Consider the following 19,060-nt stretch of genomic DNA (forward strand, 5'->3'; position numbering starts at 1 on the left):
GCCCTGGTATGACACATGTACACACTATAGTGAAGCTCTGGTATGACACATGTACACACTATAGTGAAGCCCTGGTATGACACATGTACACACTATAGTGAAGCTCTGGTATGACACATGTACACACTATAGTGAAGCTCTGGTATGACACATGTACACACTATAGTGAAGCTCTGGTATGACACATGTACACACTATAGTGAAGAGCTGGTATGACACATGTACACACCATATAGTGAAGCCCTGGTATGACACATGTACACACCATAGTCTAGCGCTGGTATGACACATGTACACACCATAGTCTAGCGCTGGTATGACACATGTACACACTATAGTGAAGCGCTGGTATGACACATGTACACACTATAGTGAAGCCCTGGTATGACACATGTACACACTATAGTGAAGCTCTGGTATGACACATGTACACACTATAGTGAAGCTCTGGTATGACACATGTACACACTATAGTCTAGCGCTGGTATGACACATGTACACACTATAGTGAAGCTCTGGTATGACACATGTACACACTATAGTGAAGCCCTTGTATGACACATGTACACACTATAGTGAAGCTCTGGTATGACACATGTACACACTATAGTAAAGCGCTGGTATGACACATGTACACACTATAGTGAAGAGCTGGTATGACACATGTACACACTATAGTGAAGCCCTGGTATGACACATGTACACACTATAGTGAAGCCCTTGTATGACACATGTACACACTATAGTGAAGCGCTGGTATGACACATGTACACACTATAGTGAAGCGCTGGTATGACACATGTACACACTATAGTGAAGCTCTGGTATGACACATGTACACACTATAGTGAAGCCCTGGTATGACACATGTACACACTATAGTGAAGCCCTGGTATGACACATGTACACACTATAAGCGCTCCACCTCTTACCTGCACAGTTCAGCACTTCGCACACAGATACTCCAGTCCTAGGAACTGGAAGGAGGAGACTATAACTTCAGACCGTACCATGTGCGCTCGGTAGAGGGGGAGTTGTGTGTATGATACATATAGTACTTTATCCTATACATTACACCACTGCTTATATACTGAGACAGCGCAGTGACAGTAATTCACTGTCGTCTGTCCGCGATCATGTACAGAACCATTAGCAGCTGGGTTCTGTCACCCCCATACCCCGGGCCACTTCCCTGCTCCCTCCAGTATCTGACCGCTGTCTCTTTACGGCCTGAGCGCGGTTAGCTGCTGTCACGATGAGCCGCATCTATCACGACAGTGCCTTGCAGAATAAGCCCGTACATGATGAGCGGGTGTCGGGAGACTGGCAGCCGGCAGTGTACCAGAGGTATGGCTGTGTGCTGGGCTTATAGGAGGACGTGTGGCCGTGGCGAGGGGGCTGTACACAGGGGAGACCTGGCCCTGCCCTGGTGACTGGGCACATATAGCTATGAAAGCCTATGGGCACGTCTCTCGGATATCGCATGCCGTATTTGAACGGAAATTAGTATTTCTGGCCAGCCCTTCACACTAAGCGTTGTCACTACCTCAGGGATATGGCTGTGTAGTACAGAGGGAAGCACTGTAGTGTAAGCACAGGCTTCTGTAGTGCAGACCTGTGCCAAAGATGTGTGTTTGCCCCCTGGACACCTGGAGCCCACCACCCTCAGTCTGGATGCTGATGCTTCAGATGCATTGCCCAGAGGTTTGCTGAACTTAAAGGGGTATTCCAGTTATAAATTGTCACCAGTCCTGGATGTGGGTCCTGGTGACTTTGAATACATGCTAATCCCCCACCCTATTCTGGTGATCAGTGACCACACCATTCCCACAGTTATCGCCTGTCCAATGAATAGGTTAGCATTTATCACTGGAATACCCCTTTAAGCCCCTTACACGCCATGTTTTATGTGTGTGAGTATAGGAAAGTGTTCTTTTTGCTTATTATTTTTTTAATGGAAATTAAGATGCAAGTCTATGCTGTGTTAGATTATGCCCATTCCTCTCGCCCTATTTTTCCCGGGGACAGAAAGAAGCTTCCAAACCACTGATAAAAACCAGGGTGTATTCTCACACGGCACATCTGGTCCCATACGTGTGAGCAGTGAGGGCAACACTTCTATGAATGAATTTTGACAGACAGATACTGTGTAAATGTATGTGGTTATGGCTTCTATTTAAAGGGAACCTGTCACCTGGATTTTGTGTATAGAGCTGAGGACATGGGTTACTAGACGGCCGCTAGCACATCCGCAAATCCAGTCCCCATAGCTCTGTGTGCTTTTATTGTGTCCAAAAAAACAATTTTATATATATATATATGTAAATGAGGCTACTAACGTTTCCGGAGCCCAGCCACGCCCTCTGTGAAGGAGCCCAGCACCGCCCCGCATCCTCTGAAACTCCTCCTTGCTCCCCGACGTCACAAAGCTAGAGCGCCGTAATCTTGCGACGCACGAGCTAGCGCATGCGCAGTGTCGGCATAGTGTTCCTTCCCTGTGCTGGTATCAGCCTCAGGGAACTAACTGCGCATGCGCTAGCTCGCGCATCGCGAAATTATGGCGCTCTAGCTTTGTGACGTCGGGAAGCAAGGAGGAGATTCGGAGGATGCGGGGCGGTGCTTGGCTCCTTCACAGTGGGTGCGGCTGGGCTCAGAGTCAGAGAACGCTGGACTCATCTCTGAAGCACGGAGGAGAGAGGACTCATCTAAGGCTCATTTACATATCTATAAAATAGTTTTTTTGACACAATAAAAGCACACAGAGCTATGGGGACTGGATATTGCGGATGTGCTAGCGGCGATCTAGCAGCCCATGTCCTCAGCTCTATACCCAAAATCCAGATGACAGATTTCCTTTAATATGGTGGACATGATCCCCCGCACTATTATCAGCAGCTCCTGCTCCATGGAACAGAAACAAGAACGGAGACCCCGGTGGACTATGGGGATAACAATTACCATTGCTTTAGTCTAGCACTTGATTGTGATGACCTTTGAGTTCAGTACTGGGGATTTAGTATGTGAACGGAGTCCCAAAAATGCACTGCATGTAGATTTTTTTAATCAGATTTTACACATATTCTTCACCAAAATCCATGTCCGATCCTGAAGCCAGTGCCAGACAGCTCTAGCAGCACTTATCCAGGATCAGTAATTCTGTCTCTAGAGTCAGGTTCCTCCCATATATACGTCCAGGAGATTCATCTGATGTTTATGGACAGCTTACAGGTGAAGCATATCTATACTGTGTATTATATCACATTGTATATTTTGTTTCTGTAGTGGACCAGGCATTCTTCTGGAAGGGGAACTAGTGGATTTCTCTCGCCATGCCATCACCGACAGCAAAGGAAAGAAGGTGAGTAATGGTTTATTAAAGGGGTATTCCCATCTAGGACATTGATGGCATATCGTTAGGCTATGCCACCAATTTCAGATAGGTGCAGATGTCATCTCTGGAACCTGCTCCTACCTCCAAAACAGGGCTTCCGAAGTGAACACAGGGCAGCCACACATAGTCAACCACACTCCCGGCTTGGCTGCTTCCGGTGGTCCCGTAATGGTATATGGAGAGGTGTCTGCACTTGCACGGCATGCTCTCCGTCCATCATTATTGGACTTTCAAAAATAGCTGAGCGCGCTCACTGGGCCATAGTGATGAATGAAGAGCATGCTGTGCATGAGCAGTTGCTCTCTGTTCAATTCTGGGATCCCTTTTTGGGGATGGGAGCAGGTTCCAGAGCTGGGACCTGCACCTATCTAACATTGATGGTGTATCCTAGCGATATGCCATCAATGTCCCAGATGGGCCAACACCTTTAAGGATATAATAATCTCATATGAATCAAACTTTACTGTGTGGAACCAAAATGTATTAAGCATATAATAATCAGACATTACTGAGCAGAAACAAAAAGTTATGTAGATATTTTTAGAGGGTTTATTATTAGGCAAATGCTTGATGGCACTTGTCAGTATACTATTGCAGGTGAATAACCAAGCTTCTTGTATGGCAGTGCACAGAGCACCTACAGGTTATATACTTACATAGTTAATATGGTTGAAAAAAGACATAAGTCCATCAAGTTCGACCTAGGGATGGGTGGGGATGGGAATTTTAGAAAACGGGAGTGAGACTCAGATTTCTACACGTTTTCATAAGAATTCATCTAAACCCTTTTTAAAACTGTCCACTGTTCCTCTGTGACCACGTCCTGAGGAAGTCTAATCCACAGATTCACAGTTCTTACAGTAAAGAAGCTTTGATGCTTTTGGAGACTGAACTCTTTCTTCTCCAGTTGGAGGCAGTGCCCCCTTGTCTTTTGAGGGCATTTTAAATGGAAGTTTTTCACCATATTTTTTGTATGGCCCATTTATATATTTGTATAGGTTATTCATGTCCCCCCTTAGACGTCTCTTCTCAAGACTAAATAAATTCCATTCTTTATTGGGTGTCCGTAATTTTTAGCCCCATAAGACGCACTTTTTGGGGGAAAATGCAGCTGCGTCTTATGGGTCGAATGCTGCCATTTTACATTGCAGACTGCGATGTATCAGCTGGAGGGGGGAGGGAGGAGGGGCCGGTGTCATGCAAATGCGGCGGGGCCGGTGCGCTCACTGTACTCCGGCCCCACCGCTCACTCACTTCCTTAATGCCTGAACCTTTTATAATAATAACTTTAATTGAAGTTCCGATTGCCAGCCCCATCTGTACTACTTACTAAATGTCCTGTAGCAGGCAGAGCAGGGCAGGCGGCCGTAACTCACTGACGTCACTTGCCTGCGCCGCCTACTTCATTCATAAAGTAGGCGGCGCAGGCATGTGACATCAGTGAGTTACAGCCGCCCGCCCTGCTCTGCCTGCTACAGGACATTTAGTAAGTAGTACAGATGGGGCTGGGGATCGGAACTTCAATTAAAGTTATTATTATAAAAGGTTTAGGCAATAAAGCAGTGAGTGAGCGGCGGGGCCGGAGTACAGTGACCGCACCGGCCCCGCCGCATTTGCATGCCACCGGCCCCTCCCACAGGTTTAGCTCCGGTATATTAGGGCATCTGTGGATGCCACTATTATGGGGTGGGGGATATGTGGATGGCACTGTTATGGGGTGGGGGATCTGTGGGTGACACATATATAGCAGTGCCATCCACAAATCCCCCCCCCCATAACAGTGCCATCCACAGATCACCCCCCCCCAATAACAGTGCCATCCACAGATCACCCCACCCATAACAGTGCCATCCACAGATCACCCCCCCATAACATTGCCAAGAACACAGATCACCCCCCCATAACAGTGTCATCCACAGATGACCCCCCCCCCCCCATAACAGTGCCATCCACAGATCCCCATAGTAGTGTCATGCACAGACCACCATTAGTTCAAAACCCACCAAAAGCACACCTTTTGGTTAAAAATATTTTTTTTCTTATTTTCCTCCTCAAAAACCTAGGTGCGTCTTATAGGGCGAAAAATACGGTAATCCATCTGGACCTGGAGCCTTGTTCACATTTACCTTATTTATCATAGCTTGGACCATCTACAGTAAGGGTCCATTCACACGTCCGTAGTGTATTGTGGATCCGCAATACACCCGGCCGGCACCCCCCATAGAACTGCCTATTCTTGTCCGCAATTGCGGACAAGAATAGGACATGTTCTATTTTTTTGCGGACCCGCAGCCCGGAAGTTCGAGGCTGAAGCCCGGAAATTTGGGGCCGCGCTCCGGAAATGCGGATGCGGAGAGCACATAGTGTGCTCTCCGCATCCTGTTCTGCCCCATTGAGAATAAATGGGTCCGCACCCGTTCCCAATATTGCGGAACGGATGCGGACCCATTTGCGGACGTGTGAATGGAGCCTTAGTCAGTTGATTATATTATTGGATGTACTAACAGCCTCAGCACCACAGATATCAGCTCCTTTCTCTTCTTTTGTATATACAGAGCTCAGACCTTGGTTGTTTAGCATTTATATATTTAAATAATTTTTGGGGACTTGTTTTGCTCTTTTGCCGCCTGCTGTTCGTTTTGTATTTTTGTAGATTTTATCTCTTATTTACAGATTTTACTAAGCCCTTTGTAAATTTCAAAGGATACAGCTTACCCTTTTAGATTTGTATTTTTATGCCCTTTTTGTCATTTATTGCCCTTTTTTACAGTAGCTGTGAGTAGGGCTGCAGCTATCTATTATTTTAGTAATCAAGTATTCTATCGATTAATCCAACGATTAATTGAGTACTCTAATAAGAAAAAAAATAAGAAAAAGAACATTTTCCTTTATAAAAACTCATCAGACCCCCTTGCCATCAGTCTTCAGCGCCATCAGCCCCCTCAATGCCATCAATCCCCCTCATGCCATCATCTTTCCCCCCAGTGCCATCAGGTTCCCCCATGCCATTAGTTACCATCAGTACTGTGCCATCAGCCCCACCCATGCCATCAGTACTGTGCCATCAGCCCCACCCATGCCATCAGTACTGTGCCATCAGCCCCACCCATGCCATCAGTCATCTGTGCCATCACCCCCCATGCCATCAGTCATCTGTGCCATCACCCCCCATGCCATCAGTCATCTGTGCCATCACCCCCCATGCCATTAGTCATCTGTGCCATCACCCCCCATGCCAGTTTGTAACTCGTCTTGTTTATAATTAGTGCAATTGTCTATATTATGTATGTATACCTCTTTTCATATGTACAGCGCTATGGAATGAATGGCGCTTTAATAATAAATAATAATAATAATACTGTATCACTCCTCACATACAACCCCTGAATATTAACAACCCAGTCATGTGAAGATTCCAGCCATGTCTCAGCCACACCAACTACATCTATGTGATCCTCTAGTACCATATACTCCAGCTCCCCTATTTTGACTAAAAAGTCGGACATGCAGGACTTTTTAGTCCGGCGGCTTTCGCCGTGCTGCGCCGGAGCTCCGCCCCCGTCCCCATTATAGTCAATGGGGATGGAGCGGCGGCACGGCGAAATAGCGGAAGGACGGATCCGACATGGTGAACAGCATGTCGGATCCGTCCTGCCGCAAGTGTGAAAGGGCCCTAACCCTCAATTGACCTTCTACTAAGCATTCTGTATTAAAGAATGCTATTATTTTCCCTTATAACCATGTTATAAGGGAAAATAACACAGTGAATAGACTTTCATCCTAGCAACCATGCGTGAAAATTGCACCGCATCCTCACTTGCTTGCGGATGCTTGCGATTTTCACACAGCCCCATTAACTTCTATGGGGCCTGCATTGCGTGAAAAACACACAACATAGAGCATGCTGCGATTTTCACGCAACGCACAAATGATGCGTGAAAATCACCGCTCATGTCCACAGCCCCATAGAAGTGAATGGGTCCGGATTCAGTGCGGGTGCAATGCGTTCACCTCACGCATTGCACCCACGCAGAAATCTCGCCCATGTGAAAGGGGCCTAAGGGTGAATAGGACAAGGGCTAATAGTAAGTAAAAAAAAAAAACACAAACACTAAGGCCCCTTTCACACGGGCGAGTAATCCGCGCGGATGCGATGCGTGAGTTGAATGCATTGCACCCGCACTGAATACCGACCCATTCATTTCTATGGGGCTGTTCAGATGAGCGGTGAAAATTGCAGCATGCTCTATATTCTGCGTTTTTCACGCAACGCAGGCCCCATAGCAAGCAAGTGCGGATGAGGTGCGATTTTCACGCGCGGTTGCTAGGAGACGATCGGGATGGAGACCCGATCATTATTATTTTCCCTTATAACATGGTTATAAGGGAAAATAATAGCATTCTGAATACAGAATGCAAAGTAAAATAGCACTGGAGGGGTTAAAAAAAAAATAAAAAAAATTTTTTACTCACCTTAATCCACTTGCTCGCGGCCCGGCATCTCCTTTTTTGTCTCCTTTGTTGAATAGGACCCGTGGTGAGCATTAACTACAGTTACAGGACCTTTGATGACATCACTCCAGTCATCACATGGTACGTCACATGATCTTTTACCATGGTGATGGATCATGTGATGACCGGAGTGACGTCATCAAAGGTCCTTTACCCAGGTCCTAAAGAAAGAATACAGAAGGAGATGCCGGCTGCGCTATCAAGTGGACTAAGGTGAGTTAAATTTATTTTTATCTTTTTTTTAACCCCTCCAGCGCTATTTTACTATGAATTCTGTATTCAGAATGCTATTATTTTCCCTTATAACCATGTTATAAGTGAAAATAATACAATCTACAGAACACCGATCCCAAGCCCGAACTTCTATGAAAAAGTTCGGGTTTGGGTACCAAACATGCGTGATTTTTCTCACGCGAGTGCAAAACGCATTACAGTGTTTTGCACTCGCGCGGAAAAATCGCGGGTGTTCCCGCAACGCACCCGCACATTTTTCCCACAACGCCGATGTGAAAGAGGCCTAAGGCTACTTTCACACTTGCGGCAGTGTGTTCCGTCGTTGGAACTGCCTGCCGGATCCGCCGATCTGGATGTGACTGAAAGCATTTGTGAGACGCATCCGGATGCGGATCCATCTCACAAATGCATTGCAAGAACGAATCCATCTCTCCGCTTGTCATGCGGACAGGCGGATCCATCTTGTATCTTTTTACACATTTTTACCGAAGGACGGATCCGGCATTCCGGTATTTTGAATGCTGGATCTGGCACTAGTACATTCCTATGGGGAAAAATTCCGGATCCGGCATTCAGGCAAGTCTTCAGTTTTTTTCGCCGGAGATAAAACCCTAGCATGCTGTGGTATTATCTCCTTCCTGATCAGTCAAAATGACTGAACTGAAGACATCCTGATGCATCCTGAATGGATTACTCTCTATTCAGAATGCATTAGGATAAAATGATCAGTTCTTTTCCGGTATAGAGCCCCTGCGACGGAACTCTATGCTGGAAATGAAAAACGCTAGTGTGAAAGTACCCTAAAATATTAAGTTTAAATCCCCCCCCCTTTCCCAATTCTACATATAAAATATATAAACAATTAATAAATAAACATATTACATAGCGCTGCGTCCGAAAAGTCCAAACTATTAAATTATTAAAAAATATCTCCTATGCGGTGAGCGCCGTAACAGAAATAAATAAATAAAAACCATGCGGTTCGCCATTTTTTTTGTCACCTTGTCACCCCAAAAACTAGGATAGTTTCATAAAATGCACGCGTTTTTTTTGGTGTTTTTGCGTGGTATTCAGTATCGCAATACTATTTTATGGTGACGAAAGCGAATCAAAATTTTGTTATCTAAACAACCCTACGCCGATCTGATCGGGGTAGCGTTGTCACGATAACAAAATTTTGATTCGGTTTCGATTTGGCGGCTAAAAATTTAATTTGGCTCCTAAATTTTTCAGTTCAGGAGCCAATGGCTACTAGGTATTTTTTTTTAGTCTAGAGCACTGCATACATTTTAAGTAGTTACTATTTAATTTCCCACATTCAGTTCCCAGAAAGTGAATAACTGGGATTTTTACAGGCATGTGGACATCAAAGATGGTGGGGTTCAACCTATGGCCCCTTCCCTTCTATACTCGAGAGCATCTGTCTGGCCAGCGTGTAAGGTTACTTGGGTCCTTTTTTAACAGGAATCCATTGAAGCTTACAGATCGTTCTCCGCTGGTGCTCTCCTGTACAAGCAATGTGTTACTGAAATTGTTTTCCGCCAGTTAAACCAGATAGTGACACACATCCTTTTTTTTCTAATTAATTTTTATTTTCTGATAGACATTTTATTCTATTTCCTGAACATAATTATGGGGGCGGCCATCTTGCCTGAGCTGTTCTTAACAGCATTTAGAGCAGGCATCCTCAAACTGCGGCCCTCCAGCTGTTGTAAAACTACAACTCCCACAATGCCCTGCTGTAGGCTGATACCTGTAGGCTGTTCGGGCATGCTGGGAGTTGTAGTTTTGCAACAGCTGGAGGGCCGCAGTTTGAGGATGCCTGGTGTAGAGAAATATTCTTTACAGCAGCCACCATGGGCCATATACACAATGCTCTGTGACTTCTGCAGAGGTCAGGAGGGATAACCTTTGACAACCATCTATTGTGGTGGATCCTTTTTTATCTGTATATGGAAACATAGAATGTGTCGGCAGATAAGAACCATTTGGCCCATCTAGTCTGCCCAATATACTAAATACTATGGATAGCCCCTGGCCCTATCTTATATGAAGGATGGCCTTATGCCTATCCCATGCATGCTTAAACTCCTTCACTGTATTTGCAGCTACCACTTCTGCAGGAAGGCTATTCCATGCATCCACTACTCTCTCAGTAAAGTAATACTTCCTGATATTACTTTTAAACCTTTGCCCCTCTAATTTAAAACTATGTCCTCTTTTAGCAGTTTTTCTTCTTTTAAATATTCTCTCCTCTTTTACCTTGTTGATTCCCTTTATGTATTTAAAAGTTTCTATCATATCCCCTCTGTCTCGCCTTTCTTCCAAGCTATACATGTTAAGGTCCTTTAATCTTTCCTGGTAAGTTTTATCCTGCAATCCATGTACCAGTTTAGTAGCTCTTCTCTGAACTCTCTCCAAAGTATCAATATCCTTCTGGAGATATGGTCTCCAGTACTGAGCACAATACTCCAGATGAGGTCTTACTAGTGCTCTGTAGAGCGGCATGAGCACCTCCCTCTTTCTACTGGTAATGCCTCTCCCTATACACCCAAGCATTCTGCTAGCATTTCCTGCTGCTCTATGACATTGTCTGCCTACCTTTTAAGTCTTCTGAAATAATGACCCCTAAATGCCTTTCTTCAGATACTGAGGTTAGGACTGTATCACTGATTTTATATTCTGCTCTTGGGTTTTTACGCCCCAGGTGCATTATCTTGCACTGATCAACATTACATTTAGTTGACAGATTCCTCCAGGAACATCAACCCTGTTACACATCTTTGTGTCATCAGCAAAAAGACACACCTCACCATCGAGGCCTTCTGCAATTTCGCTGATAAAGATATTAAACAATATGGGTCAGAACAGATCCCTGAGGTACACCACTGGTAACAAGACCATGGTCTGAATATACTCCATTGACTACAACCCTCTGTTGTCTGTCCCTCAGCCACTGCCTAATGCATTCAGCAATATGGGAGTCCAAGCACAAAGACTGCAGTTTATTTATAAGCCTTCTATGTGGGACAGTATCAAAAGTAGAGATGGGACGACGAATCCATCAAATCCACGAATCCCTCAAATCCCGACGTAATTTACGAAATGCGAATCCCGTCGCGACGCCATGTCCCCGTGCCTCCCGAGACGCCTGCTATTTCCCCAGTGCCGTCGCCAAGGGGGGGGCCATGGCCCCCCCTACATGACGCTGTGCCCCCCCCAACTGTAATGTTCCCCCATTCATTTTGACCACTGACAGGAGTGTACATTTCTTCTAAACTGTAATCAGTATTCTCTGACCTGGTCCTGCAGTAACTTTAACTTTAAATCAACGCTCGCTCGGTAACAACCAACAGGCAGTGCAGGCGGCGCGCCTGCTCCTCCCACTAGGCGGGGCAGGCGCGTGACATCACTATGAGCGCCACCTGCGCACTGCCTGTAGGCTGTAGCCTGGCCCTGTTACCGAAGCTAGCTGAGGAGTGGTATAAGGTACTAGTAGAGATGAGCGGCCGCTTATTTAAAGTTAAAGTTACTGCAGGATTTGGATTACAGTTTAGAAATGTGACTGTCAAATGTAGGGGTGGGCGATATAGACGATATATGCGATATAAATCTGTGCCACGATATGGATTTTGAGCATATCGCCTATATCGCCGGACCGCGATATGATCCTGAGCCGGCACAGTGGAGAAGGAGAGAGTCCCTCCCTCCCCACTGTGCGCGGCTGCCGCTGACCACCAATGACAAAAGAGGAGGAGGGGAGGACTGACAGTAAATCATTGAGTTTTCACGATCTCAGTGAGCGCGTGAAAACTCAAATCCGATGGTATATTCTAACCCCCAGGCGTTCCCATGGTGACAGGGACGCTTGCCTGGGGTTAGAATATACAGGGCCACGCCGCTGACAGTAGAACATTTAAAAACTAATCAGTAACTGTAACTTTATTCATTGGTGATCTCTTTACTGTATACCTTACTAGGTCTTAGCTCCGGTAATAGCAGGCAGTGCGGGGGGCGGCGCTCACTCACTGACGTCACGCGCCTGCTCCTCACACTAGGCGGCGCAGGCGCGTGACGTCAGTGAGTGAGCGCCGCCCCCCGCACTGCCTGCTGTTACCGGAGCTAAGACCTAGTAAGGTATACAGTAAAGAGATCACCAATGAATAAAGTTACAGTTACTGATTAGTTTTTAAATGTATTCCTGTGAGCGTCGGGGGGGGGGGGGGGGATCTGTGGATGGCACCGTTTAGGGGAGGGGGGGGATCTGGGGATGGCACCGTTTAGGGGAGGGGGGGTGTCTGTGGATGGCACCGTTTGGGGGGATCTGTGGATGGCACTGTTTAGGGGAGGGGGGGGGATCTGTGGATGGCACCGTTTAGGGGAGGGGGGATCTGTGGATGGCACCGTTTAGGGGAGGGGGGATCTGTGGATGGCACCGTTTAGGGGAGGGGGATCTGTGGATGGCACCGTTTAGGGGAGGGGGATCTGTGGATGGCACCGTTTAGGGGAGGGGGATCTGTGGATGGCACCGTTTAGGGGAGGGGGATCTGTGGATGGCACCGTTTAGGGGAGGGGGATCTGTGGATGGCACCGTTTAGGGGAGGGGGATCTGTGGATGGCACCATTTAGGGGAGGGGGGGATCTGGGGATGGCACCGTTTAGGGGAGGGGGGGATCTGTGGATGGCACCGTTTAGGGGAGGGGGGGGATCTGTGGATGGCACCGTTTAGGGGAGGGGGGGGGGATCTGTGGATGGCACCGTTTAGGGGAGGGGGGGGGTCTGGGGATGCCACCGTTTAGGGGAGGGTGGGATCTGGGGATGGCACCATTTAGGGAAGGGGGATCAGCTCCCTGCTGCTGTGTGCACAAAGCACAGGGCAGCAGGGAGAGTGTAAAGTCCTATTCACCCTGATAGAGCTCTATTAGGGTGAATATGACAAGGGTTCTACGTTCTAGCCCTTAAGGAGACTAATAGTTATTAAATAAAAAGTAAAAAAAAGTTTAAACACGCCCCCCCAAATATAGAAAACAATATATCGCAATATATATCGCATATCGCACATGCTTAAAATTATATCGCAATACAGATTTTAGGCCATATCGCCCACCCCTAGTCAAATGTACACTCCTGTGAGTGGCGGGGGTTGGGATCTGTGGATGACACTGTTATAAGGAGGGGGATCTGTGGATGACACTGTTATGGGGTGGGATCTGTGGATGACACTGTCATGGGGTGGATCTGTGGATGACGCATATAGCATAATATGTTGTATACGGTATGTGTCATCCACAGATCCCCCTCCATAACAGTGTCATCCACAGATCCCCCTCCATAACCGTGTCATCCACAGATCCCCCTCCATAACCGTGTCATCCACAGATCCCCCTCCATAACCGTGTCATCCACAGATCCCCTCCATAACCGTGTCATCCACAGATCCCCCCTCCATAACCGTGTCATCCACAGATCCCCCCTCCCTATAACAGTGTCATCCACAGATCCCCCCCTCCCTATAACAGTGTCATCCACAGATCCCCCCTCCCTATAACAGGGTCATCCACAGATCCCCCTCCCTATAACAGGGTCATCCACAGATCCCCCTCCCTATAACAGGGTCATCCACAGATCCCCCTCCCTATAACAGGGTCATCCACAGATCCCCCTCCCTATAACAGGGTCATCCACAGATCCCCCTCCCTATAACAGGGTCATCCACAGACCCCCCTCCCTATAACAGGGTCATCCACAGACCCCCCTCCCTATAACAGGGTCATCCACAGACCCCCCTCCCTATAACAGGGTCATCCACAGACCCCCCTCCCTATAACAGGGTCATCCACAGACCCCCCTCCCTATAACAGGGTCATCCACAGACCCCCCTCCCTATAACAGGGTCATCCACAGACCCCCCTCCCTATAACAGGGTCATCCACAGACCCCCCTCCCTATAACAGGGTCATCCACAGACCCCCCTCCCTATAACAGGGTCATCCACAGACCCCCCTCCCTATAACAGGGTCATCCACAACAGACCCCCCTCCCTATAACAGGGTCATCCACAGACCCCCCTCCCTATAACAGGGTCATCCACAACAGACCCCCCTCCCTATAACAGGGTCATCCACAACAGACCCCCCTCCCTATAACAGGGTCATCCACAACAGACCCCCCTCCCTATAACAGGGTCATCCACAACAGACCCCCCCCTCCCTATAACAGGGTCATCCACAGACCCCCCTCCCTATAACAGGGTCATCCACAGACCCCCCTCCCTATAACAGGGTCATCCACAGACCCCCCTCCCTATAACAGGGTCATCCACAGACCCCCCTCCCTATAACAGGGTCATCCACAGACCCCCCTCCCTATAACAGGGTCATCCACAGACCCCCCTCCCTATAACAGGGTCATCCACAGACCCCCCTCCCTATAACAGGGTCATCCACAGACCCCCCTCCCTATAACAGGGTCATCCACAGACCCCCCTCCCTATAACAGGGTCATCCACAACAGACCCCCCTCCCTATAACAGGGTCATCCACAACAGACCCCCCTCCCTATAACAGGGTCATCCACAACAGACCCCCCTCCCTATAACAGGGTCATCCACAACAGCCCCCCCCCTCCCTATAACAGGGTCATCCACAGACCCCCCCTCCCTATAACAGGGTCATCCACAGACCCCCCTCCCTATAACAGGGTCATCCACAGACCCCCCTCCCTATAACAGGGTCATCCACAGACCCCCCTCCCTATAACAGGGTCATCCACAGACCCCCCTCCCTATAACAGGGTCATCCACAGACCCCCCTCCCTATAACAGGGTCATCCACAGACCCCCCTCCCTATAACAGGGTCATCCACAGATCCCCATAATTCTTATGTACAGGATTCGAGATTCTAAAGATTCGATAAGTCTAGATAAGCGATGTCTACTGCACCTCCGCCATCTATTATTTTAGTCACCCAAGCAAAAAAATCAATAAGATTAGTTTGACATGATCTCCTTGAAGTAAACCCATGCTTTTTTTTTCATCTTTCAATCCATGGGATTTTAGATGTTACACAATCCTACTGCCGACTGCCTGCGCCTGTGCGATCAAATAGCTCCTGCGCCGAGCCCAGTGACACTTTTGAAGCTGTTGCCCTCAGGAGCTATTTGATTGCACAGGCGCAGGCAGTCGGCGGTACTGTGCCTGCGCGAGATGTCCGGCGGCCGAAAGAAAGAAGCCAGGGGTGTAGCTTGAATGTATTAGTTGACGTAGCGGAGGGGGCGGCGTGGTTCACCTCGGCTGTGGGACGATATTTCATAATGAGTAGGCGTGCTTGGGCTCGAAATTAAGGCGGGCTGGGCACTGCAGGGGAGAGTTACTGGGCTCAAGAGATGAAGAATAACGCCCCTCTGGGCACCTTGGAGGGTTATTTGCATAACACAAAAAGCACTTTTTTATCAAAATGAAACCATGAAAAGAAGAAAGAAGACCACTGCAGGAAATAAGGTCGTTTATTGTACATGCCAATGGTGACAGCTGAATATGCTCAAACCAGGTGACAGATTCCCTTTAAGTATGGTTTCCATTAATTTCCCCACTATTGATGTCAGGCTTACTGGCCTATAGTTGCCCGATTCCTCCCTACTACTTTTCTTGTGAATGGGCACAACATTTGCTAATTTCCAATCTTCTGGGACGACTCCTGTTACCAGTGATTGGTTAAATAAATCTGTTAATGGTTTTGCTAGTTCACCGCTGAGCTCTTTTAATAGCTTTGGGTGTATCCCATCAGGCCCCTGTGACTTATTTGTATTACTTTTAGACAGCTGACTTAGAACCTCTTCCTCTGTAAAGATTCATTAGTCTTCCTCCCTTTTCCTTTGTAAAAACTGAACAGAAGTATTCATTGAGGCAGTCAGCTAGTTCTTTATCTTCTTCCATATACCTTCCTTCTTTTGTTTTTAATTTGGTAATTCCTTCTTTAATTTCCTTTTTTCTTTTATGTATCTGAAGAATGTCTTATCGCCTTTTTTCACTGACTGATCTAATTTCTCTTCTGCCTGTGCTTTAGAAGCTCTTATACCTTGCTTGTCCTCTCTCTGCCTAATCTTATAAATTTCCCTGTCATCCTCATTTTTTTTTATTTTTTTTTAAATATAATTACTAAATGCTTTCTTTTTGTTTTTAATGATTTTGGTCACTTCTGCTTAGTACCACAGTGGTCTCTTCCTGTTTTTGCTTTTACTGACGAGCCTAATGCAATTATCTGTTGCCTTCAATAGTGCCACTAATTCCCTAAGTAGTAGATCATCTAATTCTTTGACTTGGCCAGGTGGTGTATATATCACACCTACACGAGTTACCTTATGATTATCAAGCTGCAATGTAACCCAAACTGATTCTCTAAATTGGTCTCGCTAACTTGTATTAGGTATACTTGTATTAGATATAGGTGATATCTGTCATTCTAATCATGCTTGTAATGATGAGCAGATAACTGCAGCGATCTGTACAGACCAAGAAGTGGTGGCTAATATTTGGCTTACAATTGTTTAACATAAATACATGATTTAAAAGGGTTTTCTGAGATGTTCATTCTGATGACCTATCCTCTGGATAGAATATTGAAGAGAACCACAGCACTCTCAAGTCTTCAGCAAAAACTGTAGTTTATTCACCAAATAGTGCACTTGAGTGCTGAGGATCTCTTCAATAATCTGAATAACCGGGGGCACTACAGGCTGGTACCCATCACCGCTTGCACCACCACCTCATTTATGATGCAGCTTTTTCCGTAAGTGCTGGTACAACTTTCTTTTCTATCCTCTGGATAGGTATCTGATCAGTGGGGGTCCGACACCCATGACGCCCTGTCGATCAGCTGCTTGAGCGCCTCTGCCTTCTCGCAGCTTACCAAGCACAGCGCCGTACATAGTATAGCGGCTGTGATTGGTATTGCAGACCATTCACTTCAATAGGGTTGAGCTGCTCCTAGGCCACGTGAACGATGAACGTGATGTCACTAGCCTTGGGAAAGCAGAGAGAAGGTTGCGACGCTACTGCTAGCGCTGCTGTCTTCTCGAACAGCTGATCCCTACCGTACCCCCACCGATCAGATACTGATGACCTATCCTGAGTATATGTCATCAGTAAAAAAAAAAAAAATCTCGGAAAACCCCTTTAAAGAGGACCTTTCATGGGTCCAGACATTATGAAATAAGTAGGGGGTTGTGTAGGGCATAATTCACGGATGTAATATCGCTCACTAGTGTGTCTGGCACTCCGTTTGCCCGCTGTGGCCCCCGTTCACTTTGCCCGTCTGATATGCTAATGAATAGCATCGGTACAGGAAGGAGGAGACTGCCCTGTTTCTCAATGGGCGTCTCCTTCTCCCTGGCTGTAGCTCTGTCCAATCACATAGGAGAGCATCAGTCAGGGAGAAAAAAAAAACTCACCTTCTCACTGTTGAGAAACAGGGCAGTCTCCTCCTCCTTGTAGCAATGCTATTCATTAGCATATCAGACAGGCAAAGTGAACGGGGGCCACAGCGGGGGAACGGAGCGCCGGACAGACACACTAGTAAGCGATATTACATCCATGAATTATGCCCTACACAACCCCTTACTTATTTCATAATGTCTGGACCCATGAAAGGTCCTCTTTAAGCAGTAGGTCATTTTTTGATGACACATTCCCTTTAAAAATGACAATGGGCAAACCCCTTATCAGATCACAGCATTGTAGGAATGCCTCTGCCCTCTGCTTTTTCTTTTTTCCCAGAGTAACATCGGTGCTGTCCATGGTCTCAGTGGACTGCTCACATATACATTGACTTTAAAGTGTGTACTCACACATCTGTGGTTTTCCAAGAACCGTGGATCTGTGGAGACACCATGGTAGCATGCCCTATTTTGTCCTTGATTGTAGATCCCTCCAGTACATTATAGGCTGTGAATCCATGAAAACCACAGACACAACAAGGATGTTATGTTGTTTTTCCCTTCACCCATGACAGCACCACGATATAAGGATGCTGTCATGGGCTCTGGAAAATCAAATTACTGGTAAGTAATCATAATTTTCATGACTGTGGAAATTAATTTTCCAAATGTCGGTGGAATACGGATGACACATAGAGGCAAGAAACGGATACACGGACCATCCATTTGAAATTTAAACACTTTAAGGGAGATTTAGCAAACTGGTGTAAAGTTGAACTGGCTCAAATTCCACCTTTTCATTTTTCACAGCTCATTTGGAAAATGAAAGGTGGAATCTGATTGGTTGCTATGGGCAACTAAGCCAGTTCTACTTTACACCAGTTTGATAAATCTCTCCCTTAGTTCCTGTTGTAAATATCCATTAGGAAGTTATTCAGATTCTCTAGCATTTGCTGTGGAGTCTGAATATGTTTAGCTGATTATTAGCATATTTATATGCTCTGCAGTCCACAGATGACTCCGCTCTATCTATATACTCCTGTGGTGGACAGGGATCGGAGGGGTAATATGACTCCCGTTGTAGCGTATGAGGCCTCTACTGTATCTCTTCGTGCCTCTGATTTCATACGGAGGCGTACAGTAATTGTGTGCTCTACCTATGGCGCTATTATCTGCCAGAAGGAATGCTTTGAGGGAAGGATAGTTCTGTACACATGGCACCCAACTGAGCCTGTATTACAATACACAAAGGCAGAGGAAAAAAAATGGCTGCCAGTCCGTAGTAATGGAGTGAAGGTTTGTTTCAGACTGTAACGATTTTTTATTTTTTTTTGCATATCCTTTTCTTCTCCCTCTCGGGTGTATTTTTATTGTTGATTCTCCAGTTCTTCTATTCTTTAGCAGCAATGTTCCGTGAATGGCGGTGAATTCTGCTCCTAATCTGCAGCTGGAATATTGATCAAGGACGGGAGTGAGGTCTATAGATTGCG

The 19,060-nt window shown here is 46.6% G+C and overlaps 1 protein-coding gene across 1 annotated transcript in view; it reads left to right on the top strand.

Moving 5' to 3' along the window:
* Positions 1–1,171: 1,171 nt before the first annotated feature.
* The window catches only part of ARPIN (actin related protein 2/3 complex inhibitor), a 39,519-nt gene continuing 21,630 nt past the window's right edge, over positions 1,172–19,060 (top strand). Inside the window, exons 1-2 of the mRNA XM_040414136.1 lie at positions 1,172–1,347; positions 3,283–3,358. Of these exons, the coding sequence (XP_040270070.1) occupies positions 1,256–1,347; positions 3,283–3,358 (168 nt within the window). The 5' untranslated portion in view covers positions 1,172–1,255. The remainder of the gene's footprint in view (positions 1,348–3,282; positions 3,359–19,060) is intronic.

The sequence above is a fragment of the Bufo bufo genome, chromosome 1 (genome assembly GCF_905171765.1).
Source record: "Bufo bufo chromosome 1, aBufBuf1.1, whole genome shotgun sequence".
NCBI classification, from domain to species: domain Eukaryota; kingdom Metazoa; phylum Chordata; class Amphibia; order Anura; family Bufonidae; genus Bufo; species Bufo bufo.